Source organism: Bos javanicus, chromosome 13 (genome assembly GCF_032452875.1).
Source record: "Bos javanicus breed banteng chromosome 13, ARS-OSU_banteng_1.0, whole genome shotgun sequence".
NCBI lineage: Eukaryota > Metazoa > Chordata > Mammalia > Artiodactyla > Bovidae > Bos > Bos javanicus.
The window spans coordinates 62,941,023-62,953,593 of NC_083880.1; the positions used below are offsets into that span (position 1 = coordinate 62,941,023).

Below are 12,571 nucleotides of genomic sequence, written 5' to 3' on the forward strand. Positions count from 1 at the left end.
ATTTTTTGTTGAGTATGTTGCAACTATTTTATCTCAGTCTTTTGCTTGCAAAAGACAAGTCTAGCTAAAAGAACTTTGCTTTTGGTATCTTTGTATATAGAAGAGTTTGGAAATTTTAATCTCTTGTTTTAATTTAGAGACTTTGGGAGGCAGAATACTTCAGAGTAGTTCAAAGTACTGGGTCTTAAGTCACAAGTTCCTAGCTTCCAATCCCATCTCTGCTATTTGTTAACTGTACCCAGTGAGCAACCTGGTTGGTGGGAAAGCCCTATTCGCTTGTATAGAAGAGGGGGAATAATAATACTTCTCTTGCTCATTGTAAGGATTAACGGGATGGAGTGTATAAAAATAGCTCGGTAATAATAATGACAGCTAACAGTTATTAACATTATGATCATGACATTTTAAATACTTGGAACACTTTCGGGGGAAGTGAGTTGCCTAAAGACAGGCGCAAAGGCGAAAGGACCTTAACCTGGAGAACTCAGGTGAGGCATTGCGCCCTCCCCCCCTAAGCTCCGCCCCCTAGGGCTCCGCCTCTGGGTTCTGGCAGTTGCCTTGGCCACAGCTGGAATCCCTAAGCCTGAAGAGTGGAACTTGCACGTGATGGGCGCGCGTGACGCAAGGGGGCCGGGACTGAGAAGCAGGGTGCTCCGGGATAGGGTAGTAGGTTCGCGCGGAAGGGGCGGAGCAGGTCAGGAGGCGAGGTTTAGCGGGAGTCGGTCTAGGGGCCAGGCTTCCGCGTGCGTTGGTCTGGCGAGCGAGAACGCGCGGCGGGGGCGTGCCCGGCGGGCGGGGCGGGGCCAACTAGGGGGCGGGGCGGCGCGCGGCCTAACGGCGGCGGCGGCGGTGGCGGCAGCAGAGTCTCTGGGGTCGGCTAGCTTGGCGGCTACAGGTCCCGCAGCGGCGCCTGCGGGGGACCCGGGCCGCGAGTGGAGGCGGAGGTGCGCGGCAGCGGCGCTGGGCGATGGTGGGCGTCCCTGGAGCGGCCGCCTTCCAGCGTAAGCGGGGCGGGAAAGCGGGCGGCTGAGGGGGGCGTGTGAAGGCCTGCAGCTCCACAGGCGCGAGCCGGCGCGAGGCCAGGCTGGTAAACTGAGGCCCCAAGAAGGGCGGCAGATCCAAGGTCACCCTGCAGGCCGGGCCTTCCCGGGCTCCTAGGGCCGCCCAGGAGCCTCCTGCACCGCTCGAGAGCTCGGAGCTCGTGGTGTGCGCGAGTCTTTGGGCACCGCGGCCTCGGAGACCCGGCCGGGCCGGCGTCCATCTAACTTGCCGGCGGACAAGGATTGTTTTGTTCTCCTGGCGCCGGGGCCACTAAGTCCGGCCCTAGAGAAATATTACACACATCCAATTTCGAGGGATGTGTGGCGGATGGTGGAAGAAGCGAGGATGGCCCCTCTGAGGGGCCTGTTGAGTGCAGGCTCAGGGGTCTGACTGCCGGGGTTCACATTGCGGCTCCTCCGCTTACAGACGGTGACCTTGGGTCTCTCTGAGCCTCAGTTCCCCCTTCTGCAAAATGAAGGCGAGAAGAACATCTCCAGCCCTTCCCCACCCCGGTTCAGGGTTTTGTGAGGCCAAATAGGAGGCTTGATACGGACTCTGGCACATACAGGCGTGTAAACTGTCATTATTGTAATCGCTGTTAAACCTCATCCAGGGTGAACCTCACTCGGGAAAGCTCGAAATTCAGCTCTGATTGTGTATTTATTTGAGATTTTAATTTTATTTTAGGTTAGTCCTGCTTTATGATCCAGTTGTTTTTCTTACCTTCATTTCTCCTTTTCAGCATTTATTAACTGTACCTCCTAGAAATGTGAGATCTTTGGAGGAGGTGTGGGTCTCTTAATAAAATTTTCATTGTTTCTTGTTAGCAATAATAGCCGTAATAGCCAACATTTTTTGAGCAACAGGCAGTTTGCATTCTATTCATTTGGTACTTATTAAATCATTTATTAAATAAAAAGAACCATTTTGGCCCTGGGAATATAGCAGCAAACTAGATAAACCAGACTCAAGATTTGAGTTTTAGCTGGGGGAAGGGAGAGAGACACGTTCAATGAGGAAACAGATAAATCCGTTTTGCATGTTTTCTGTCATTTAATCCTGGTAACATAGATAAGAATTAAGTATTTGTATATGCCCATTGTGCAGAGGATGAAGCTGAGGACGGGAGGAACCTTGTGGATTTAGCCTCAGAGCTCAGGTTCTTCCACCCATAAAAGGGGGGCTTTACACAACCTCTCTTCTTTGTTTGATGCCCATTAAATGTTGGATTGAAGAAATGCAGAGTAGGTAGGTGGACCCAGCTAATGCCTCTTCATAGTCAAGTCTGCAGTTGCTGCTTTGGAAAGTTTAATCTATTCCTCTTGGAGTTTAACTCAGCAGAGACTAGCAGAGGTGACCTTTAGGTCTGACAAAGTTACACTATCTCTGTATAGTGGAAGGACCTTTAATATGAACTTAGATTTTTTTTTAATGCCCACATCCCTTTTATGCAGTTTTCTGTTTAAGCTCTAAAGTACAATTTTTTGGTTCTGTTATGTAACTGAGGTTTGTTTTTTGTTTGTTTGTTTATAGTCTTCCTAAGAGAATTCTATATAACATTTCTAGGCAATGTGCTTAGTATGTTTTTTTTTTTTTTAATCCAGAAGTATTTATAAGTTGCATTAAAATGTTGAGAGACTTTGTTTTTTTCCTGAAGAGAATTTTTTAAAATGAGGTTCTCATGATACAGTTAGGTTCTCATGATACAATGTATCTCATGATACATTGACCATCTGCTAAGCACCGGGACCTTGAGCTGATGTAGGGCTTCCAAATATAAATAAGAGCAAACTCTTACCTCTCTGAAGTTCACCTATAATCTTGATTGGCTAATGTTTTTTAACTAAAGTGCTAGGCAGAGAGAATGGAGGAACTGAGTCCCTGGAGGAAATAGTCTAGAATAGTGGCCTCAAATGGTTTTAATGTTCTTTGTATCAGTAAATATGGTTGAGTATGCACACACATTATGTGTGTTTAAGTTACTATTACATTGTTGACTGTACTGTCTATTATGTACATTTTATAACATGTGCAAAAATAGACGTTTTACAAAAGGATGAACTGAAACAAATATAAGTAGAAGTTCCAGTGTTTGGCTTTCCACACCCCAATGTGTGAATAGTAACTGTGCTCCCTGTGGTGGAGACCACTGATCTTGTAGTTCGACCTTCCCCTCAACCCATGATGTCTGTTGAAATTCAGTTCTGAAGTTGTGCCTAGATTGAAATCCTGGGGTCTAGTCCTTACTAGCTTTGAGACTTTCAGCACTACTTAACCTTCCTGTGCACTTAATTTTCCTCTCTTGTAAAATTGAGAAGAGAGTTCCTGTCATCTCCTTTTCAGTTTTACTGTGATGACTTACTGTGATGTACATATTAGTAGAATGTATGTGTTAATATATGTAGAATACTTACACTGGGCCTGGCATACTGTTTTGAGTGCTGTTAGTGGCTAAGGATACAGATGACTTGGAATCTCACAATCTAGTAGAAGTGAAGTGAAGTGAAAGTCGCTCAGTCGTGTCCGACTCTTTGCGACCCCAGTCCATGGAATTCTCCAGGCCAGTATACTGGAGTGAGTAGCTTTTCCCTTCTCCAGAGGATCTTCCCAACCCAGGGATTGAACCCAGGTCTCGCACATTGCAGGCAGATTCTTTACCGTCTGAGCCACCAGGGAAGCCCCAATCTAATAGAGGTCCCGTACAAATACATGGATAATGATAAAGTGCTTTAAGTTCTCAAAGTAAAGGCTTTTGGGAATGCAGAGTAGGCACATTGTAATTGTTCTTTGAGGGTCCAAGTAAGGTTCAGGTAAGGAGGTGACATTTGGAAGGAGAGGGACTTTTTCCAGGAGAATGAGGCATGAACCTTATTGGCTGAGGGTGTAGAGTGGAAACTGGGGGCTCTTGAGGGCTTGGTGAGTGGTTCTCCAGATCTGGACCTGTGGGAAACCTTGTTAATAGATAACAGTGAGTTCTGGCTGAAGTTATGCCTGCCAGGGGCTGGATGGCAACGAAACCTGTCCTCGAACTTTTCACAGCACAACAGCTCTTTCCTCTCTGGTGGCACTCATTCTGTCTTCTTACCATATCTTAAGATATGAGTGTAAACTCCTAAGTATTAAGTTCCTTGAGGGTTGTGATAGTATCTGCATTATTGTGATTTAATTTGCCTAGTAGGTAAGTGCAAAATCCACAAATGTGGAGAAAGATACATAAATTCTTGAACCTAAAAGATTTCTGAACAGTTACAAGTGGGATGATAAATGACCATACTCAATTAGTGAAAAACTCACCCATAAATATTTTATGGTAGATAAGCAGTACTCTTCAAAAGGGGTGAGAACTGTCCCATTCAGTAACTCTTTCCTTATCTGGCACTTAGCCATTAGGATGAAAGAAGAGATGTGAAAGTGCACCAGGAAGACTCTCTGAGGTAGAATTAGGTCCCTTCTGTTGGCTCCTCCAGGTCCACTCTCCATCCTTTGCCACCCTGGGAAGCTGACTTACTTAGACTACATCAGCTGGCTTTCTTCCCATCTGAGGATATGGAATTTAATTATCCTGCTCCCTTCCTATGAGTGTTGTCTGTGTCTAGCTGTGTCCCTTGTTATTCTTCTGAAGGTAGTTCTCCCTACATGCATGACTCGCTCCTTCTGGTTTGGAAAGTTGGTATTTCCTTTGTTCTTCAGGCTTAGAGGTACCCTCACTAGTCCTAGGGTACTTATTCGAGCCCAGATCATAGCAGATTTAAAAGCAGCAAATGCACTTGGAGAGGAGAGAGGCTATTCCAGGTAAGAATACTGACAAGGAGAAACTGGGTCTCGTCTTTTCCCCTGGGTCATCACCTGCTGTGGCACACTGGTGTGTTCAGTCAGTTTTCCTCCCGGACTATCATGATATGAAAAGAAAAAATGGAATAAGATTAAAAACATCTATAACCTGTGACCACACAATAAAGACTAGTAAATTGCAGTTAGTAGCCTGTTTAAAACGACAGGGATAGACATGAGATAGGGCTTCCCTGAGAGCTCAGTTGGTAAAGAATTCGCCTGCAATGCTGGAGACCCCGGTTTCATTCCTGGATTGGGAAGATCCGCTGGAGAAGGGATAGGCTACCCACTCCAGTATTCTGGGGCTTCCCTTGTGGCTCAGCTGGTAAAGAATCTGCCTGCAATGCAGGAGACCTGGGTTCAATCCGTGGGTTGGGAAGATGCCTTGGAGAAGGGTACCCACTCCACAATTCGGGCCTGGAGAATTCCATGGATTGTATAGGCCATGGGGTCCCAAAGAGTTGAACACAACTGAGCGACTTTCACTTTCATACATGAGATAGGTTGTTTGGCATAATGGAAAAAGCAGAATTTGGGTTTGAGGTTCCATTCTACTGGGAAGTTACTCTACCTCTGAGACTCAGTTGTTTGTTTATTTGATCTATAAATGAGGTTAACCCTTGCCTCATAATAATGATGACTAATATTGAATGTTTATTTTGGGCCACCTTTTGCCTTTTAATACTTTTGTTTATATATCCTGTTTTACAAACTAGGAAATTGACTCAGATCTCACCTGTGCATGCTAAGTCTATTCAGTCATGTCCGACTCTGTGCAGCCCTGTGAACTAGCCTGCCAAGCTCCTCTGTCCATGGGATTCTCTAGGCAAGAATACTGGAGTGGGTTGCCTTTTCTTCCTCCAGGGGATCTTCCTTACCCAGAGATCGAACCCGCATCCCTTACATCTATCTGCATTGGCAGGTGGGTTCTTTACCACTGGTGCCACCTGGAAATACATAGAGCTAATAAATGAACAGTTTAAAATCTAGATCTTTTGTGACCACAGAGCCTGACTTCTTAACATTAAGGTAGCTGCTGAAAGCTTTTAGACTGGAAAGTGAAAGAAAGTGAAGTCGCTCAGTCGTGTCCGACTCTTTGTAGCCCACCAGGCTCCTCCGTCCATGGGATTCTCCAGGCAAGAATTCTGGAGTGGGTTGCCATTTCCTTCTCCAGGGGATCTTCCCGACCCAGGGATCGAACCCAGGTCTCCTGCATTGCAAGCAGACACTTTAACCTCTGAGCCATCAGGGAAGCCTTTAAACCAGAAAGGTGGTTTAAATAAGAGTACAGTGGATGCATGTAGCACTAGGATAAAGATGAGTTAATTCCCTGAGTTCATACTTCCTCCAGGGTAAGGAAAACAGGAGGAAAGATGAGGAAGTAAAATTTCTTACTGCTGGTTTTAGCCTCAATTCTTAATTTTAGGGTATTGTTTTGAACTTCATAGAAAGTGATCATTCAGTTGTAAAGATTTACTTAAGATCCCTGAAAGTTTAAAGGCTGAGGGAGACTCTCTCCCCTAGTTATCGTTTCTGCTTTAGTAAAATTACAAAGAGGAGGGGTCTTTCTGGCGCTGTATTGACTGGCCCCATGTGCAATATGAGCTAGTATATTTACATGTGACAGAGTCTGTCTCTGGGTTTTATTATGGCTGGTTAAGTAACTTTTGCCTCTGTCTCTGGTTTTTGTCTCAGGCCTCTCCAAGGCCTTGAGGCTATCTGAAATTATAGCAGTTGGGGTATCATAAATTAAACTTGTAAAATGAGTCTATAGCAGATATGTCAACTGAATCTGACTTTAAGTCCAGTTGAATTCTTTAACAAAAAAGTCTTTGCTAGATTTTCTGCTGGGGGGCACTTTTCATATATGTTGTACTCAGTTGTGTCCAACTCTTTTTGAACCCATGGACTGTAGCCTGCCAGACTCCTCTGTCCATGGAATTTTCTATGGCAAGAATACTAGAGCGGGTTGCCATTTCCTACTCCAGGTGATTTTCCCAACACAGGATCAGACCCAAGCCACCTATGTCACCTGCATTGGCAGGCCAATCTTTACCACTATGCCACCTGGGAACCTCCTTTCATGTATGTTATCTCTGTAATTCTTAAAACATCCTTGAGAGGGAGTTAGTATCTCTGTTTTACAGATGAGAAAATAAGTCTCAGAGAAGTTAAATAAATTCCCCTAGGTCACAGAGTTAACCAGTAGCAGACACACTATTCACACTTCTTTCAGTCCTGATAACTGAATTCACTGAGATCTGAGTCCAAAACCCACGTTTTTCACTCTCTGCCATGTGGCTTCTTCTTTTCACTAGCTAAACTATACGTTTTTAGACATATGTTCCCAAGGATCCCAGTGTTCCCTGAAGATACTTGATTTCCCGTCATTTTTCTTCAACACCTTTCTTTCCCTAACATCTTTTCTTATTTAAAAATATCCTGGGAATGGATATGGTTTAAAGAGTGCTGTATTAGATCTTGGTCTTGTTTAGAGGTATTCTGAATTGGCCTTAGCCCTGAATTAAAAACAGAAAACAAAAAGGCAGCAGAAACTCTCAGCAGCCTTTACCAATTCATCCCATATGTTTCCTGATTTTAGCAGTGAAGCACATGATGGCAGTGAACATCAAAAGCCCAAGAAATGTCCATGCTAATTTTGCATGGCCCTGTGAGGATCTGTCAAATATGGATCATCAAATATAGTATATGGACTATACAGTGAACCTTTACTTTGGAATGTGGCTCTTTAAAATATGGTTCTGCCCCTCTATTTTATATTCCTGTAATTAAATGCAGAAATCAAAGTAAAACTCAGAGGTACTCGAAGCTAGGTATCCTTCTGTCTGAATTGATAGCTTTGGAGTTGGCTAGACCTTTCAATTAAATTAGCTGATGGCGACAAATATGTAATCTGACCTCTCCAGCAATTCAAGTGAAATGTTAATACCAGGCATAGCAGAGTTCCCTTGACACACTGCTTTGACCTTTTCCTCTCATACAGATGTTTCCCTTATTCCTTTGTTAACTTAGCCATCTCAATGCAAAGGTCCTGCCTGCTTTTAATTTTTTGAAGCCACATGAGAACAGACATTCAGATAGCACAGATTTATTCATTGTTACCTTATATCCCTAGAGGTTCACTAATCAAAATCACCATTTCCTCTATTTCACATAGTTTTTAGCTGGTTTACTGTCTCCTTACCACTATCCTCTCCCTCTCCCATCCCCCATAGAAGTTAAAACACTAGTGATATTTTTTTCCACCAAAAATCTGGCAGTATTTCTTTGTCCTTAATATTGAGAAAGTGATTATGATTCATTTTGTTTCTCTCTTGAGAAGTTGCATCAACCTTACAGGGCAGAAGCTGGCAGAAAGCAAGTCTTAATGGCCTAAATTAAAAGTAGCAGTGGCTTAGAAGAGGCAGGTTCTGAGGTGGGGAAGAGGAGATGATGGTCTTAGCTCCTCTGGCATTCATTCACTAGCTGCCTGGAGCTGCTAGGAGCTTAGGAGTTCAAGTTTTCATAAGCTCCTCCTTAAGGGCTTTTCTTTAGTTGTGGCTCATGGGCTCAGCAGTTGTTCTTGGGCTCAGCAGTTGCACCTTAGGGGCTTAGTGGCCCCAAAGCATGTGGGATCTTAGTTCCCTCACCAGGCATTGAACCACCATCCCCTGCACTGGAAGCTGGATTCTTAACCACTGGACCACCAGGGAGGTCCCTATATTCTTTTTACCTATGCATATTAATTTTTGAAACTAGAGTAAGTTACAAATATGATACTTCTTTACCCTAAATATGATAATGTATATTTTCAGTAAACTAAGACATTCTCTTATGTAACCACAACAATGTTCTTTCCCAAATCAGGAAATACAGATTGGTTATAATATTATTATCTAATATACTGACTTTATTCAAATTTTGCCATTTGTTTCAGTGTTTTTTATAGGGAAAATTTTTTCTAATCTAGGATCCAATCCAGGATCTGCATAAAATATTTGTTTAATCTCCAGTCTACTTAGTTTGAAAGAACCCTTCAGACTTATCTTTCATGATCTTGTCTTTTTTGAATGGTATAGGTTGTTTATTTCAAAGAGTGTCTCTCAATTTGAATTTGCCTTCCTTATGAATAGATTCAGATTATGCATTTTGATGGGAATATTGCAGAGTAATGTTATATCCTTCCCATTGCATCATATCAGGAAGCATTTGATATCCATTTGTTCAGTACTGATGATGTTAACTTTGATCACTTATTTAAGATGATGTCTGTCAGGTTTTTCCACTATAGAGTTTAATGTTTTCCTTTTTAATTAGTAATGTTATGGGAGACGGTGAGTCCATGTAAATACCTTGATTTCATCAAACTTTTATCCAGTAGTTGTAACATCTGTTGATGTTTGCCTGAGTCAGTTATTACTATGATGGTTGTGCTTTCATATTACAGAACTGTGCTTTCAGTTTTTATTTTTTGCTTTTCAGCTTATCAGTTTTATTCTTTGCTTATTGGTTAATATTCTGCTGGAGAGCGTTTTCTTACCTTTATTTGTATGTATTAATATGGATTCATATTTTATGCAGTAGGTCATAATCTGTTACTGTCATTATTTTTTGTGGTTTTCACATTGTCCCAGATTCGGCAGTGGGAACCCCTTCAAGCTAGCTTTTGACAAGTTCCTAACATTCTTGAACCAGTTCCTTTTTGGCACAAAAAAGATGTTCCAGGCTTATCTTCCTACCTGAACTTTGGAATCAGCTATTTCTCTAAGGTGTTTCTCTCCTAATTTCTGTTAGTGGAGAAAATTATTTAGAAATCAAGATCTAGTTCCTATGTATGCTCATTGCTATAGGTTGTCATTGCTTTCAGATCCTTTCAATGGGCAGAGCTAAGAAATCTATGTCTATATATACACACATATATATATACACACACATATACACATACATATATATACACATATATCTAAGTTTATTTTTATTTTTATCTAAATATAATAAAAACTGAAACTGAGCAGAGAGCTCCTATGCCCGCAGTACTGAAAGCCAAACTCTGACAATAGGAGTTTGCAGCGAAGTATGGATTTCAAACCCACCTGGTCTTTGAGTTAGGGTTATGTTTTAGAGGAAGAACAAAGAGGCTGGGACTAATTGTTATGTGGCATTACTGTGACATTTCTTATTTGTAGTTTTGGGAAGTCAGGATGTCTCTGGTTTATGATTCTCCAGCCAAAGTGGTCCATGGCTCTGGGACCATTCATCTTGTGCTGGAGAAGCAACCTGAGTTTGTACGTTAATGATGATGTTCATAATAGCAATTTTAGTTGCTTAATGATGTTGTCAGTAATAGCAGTTTTAGTCATCTGACTTTTGTTGATTAGTGTTCAGTTAGCACAAGCTTGAGTACTACAAGAGAGGGAATCAAATTTTGGATAGAGAGATTGATCATAAACTTGATAAGGAAACTTGGTTTCAGAATTGTGTGTTCAGACTAACACCTCCAATACCACAAAGTTTATTTAGCCTTTATCTTATTTTTCCTGTATTTTTAAGCCCCTTCTCTTACCTAGGGATTGTAAACCCGACTCACATAATCCATAATGTATTTATTTGTCCAAACCTAGAATATACTGAAAATAGCTCCAAGATTGCTAACCCATGTTACTATGAAATTCAGTTTATAAACCTCTTTGTTTATAGTTTTTTTGTCTTTAGTCTAAGGGTATGTGGTCAGTATATTGAACTCAGAAGTTACTTTGGGATAACTTCTCAGTGATTTAAGAGCATTGAAACATGTATACTATCATATGTGAAACAGATCACCAGTCCAGGTTCGATGCATGAGACAGGGTGCTCAGGGCTGGTGCACTGGGATGACCCAGAGGGATGGGATGAGGAGGGAGTTGGGAGGAGGGTTCAAGATGAGGAACACATGTATACCCATGGCTGATTCATGTCAATGTATGGCAAAAACCACTACAATATTGTAAAGTAATTAGCCTCCAATTAAAATAAATTAAAAAAAAAATTAAATGTAACAAACATACTAAAAAATAGATGTAACTCAACTTATAGAAATTTGATGTATCAGTTCAGTCGCTCAGTCGTGTCGGACTCTGTGACCCCATGAACTGCAGCACGCCAGGCCTCCCTGTCCAACACCAACTCCCGGAGTCTACCCAAACCCATGTCCATCGAGTTGATGATGCCATCCAACCATCTCATCCTCTGTCGTCCCCTTCTCCTCCTGCCCTCAATCTGTCCCAGCATCAGGGTCTTTTCAAATGAGAAGTCAGCTCTTCGCATCAGGTGGCCAGAGTATTGGAGTTTCAGCCTCAACATCAGTCCTTCCAATGAACTCCCAGGACTGATCTCCTTTAGGATGGACTGGTTGGATCTCCTTGCAGTCCAAGGGACTCTCAAGAGTCTTCTTCAACACCACAGTTCAAAAGCATCAATTCTTCGGCGCTCAGCCTTCTTCACAGTCCAACTCTCACATCCATACACGACCACTGGAAAAACCATAGCCTTGACTAGACGGACCTTTGTTGGCAAAGTAATGTCTCTGCTTTTGAATATGCTGTCTAGGTTGGTCATAACTTTCCTTCTAAGGAGTAAGCATCTTTTAATTTCATGGCTGCAATCACCATCTGCAGTGATTTTGGAGCCCAGGAAAATAAAGTCAGCCGCTGTTTCCCTATCTGTCTGCCATGAAGTGATGGGACCAGATGCCATGATCTTCGTTTTCTGAATATTGAGCTTTAAGCCAACTTTTTCACTCTCCTCTTTCACTTTCATCAAGAGGCTTTTTAGTTCTTCTTCACTTTCTGCCATAAGGGTGGTGTCATCTGCATATCTGAGGTTATTGATATTTCTCCTGGCAATCTTGATTCCAGCTTGTGCTTTCTCCAGCCCAGTGTTTCTCATGATGTACTCTGCATAGAAGTTAAATAAGCAGGGTGACAATATACAGCTTTGACGTACTCCTTTTCCTATTTGGAACCAGTCTGTTGTTCCATGTCCAGGTCTGACTGTTGCTTCCTGACCTGCATACAGGTTTCTCAAGAGACAGGTCAGGTGGTCTGGTATTCTCATCTCTTGAAGAATTTTCCACAGTTTATTGTGATTCACACAGTCAAAGGCTTTGGCATAGTCAATAAAGCAGAAATAGATGTTTTTCTGGAAGTCTCTTGCTTTTTTGATCCAGCAGATGTTGGCAATTTGATCTCTGGTTCCTCTGCCTTTTCTAAAACCAGCTTGAACATCTGGAAGTTCACGGTTCACCTATTGCTGAAGCCTGGCTTGGAGAATTTTAAGCATTACTTTACTAGTGTGTGAGATGAGTGCAATTGTGAGGTCGTTTGAGCATTCTTTGACATTGCCTTTCTTTGGGATTGGAATGAAAACTGACCTTTTCCAGTCCTGTGGCCACTGCTGAGTTTTCCAAATTTGCTGGCATATTGAGTGCAGCACTTTCACAGCATCATCTTTCAGGATTTGAAATAGCTCAACTGGAATTCCATCACCTCCACTAGCTTTGTTTGTAGTGATGCTTCCTAAGGCCCACTTGACTTCACACTCCAGGATGTCTGGCTCTAGGTGAGTGATCACACCATCGTGATTATCTGGGTCATGAAGATCTTTTTTGTATAGTTCTTCTGTGTATTCTTGCCACCTCTTCTTAATATCTTCTGCTTCTGTT

At 42.4% G+C, this 12,571-nt stretch overlaps 1 protein-coding gene across 4 annotated transcripts in view; it reads left to right on the plus strand.

Moving 5' to 3' along the window:
• Window positions 1–647: 647 nt before the first annotated feature.
• CBFA2T2 (CBFA2/RUNX1 partner transcriptional co-repressor 2) overlaps window positions 648–12,571 on the plus strand; it is a 144,550-nt gene continuing 132,626 nt past the window's right edge. For 2 of the 4 annotated variants that reach the window (XM_061437289.1, XM_061437290.1), the window contains exon 1: window positions 648–1,001. In XM_061437289.1, coding sequence (XP_061293273.1) covers window positions 968–1,001 — 34 coding nt within the window. In that variant the 5' untranslated portion in view covers window positions 648–967. The remainder of the gene's footprint in view (window positions 1,002–12,571) is intronic. The other 2 variants (XR_009740464.1, XM_061437288.1) reach the window with 1 other exon arrangement.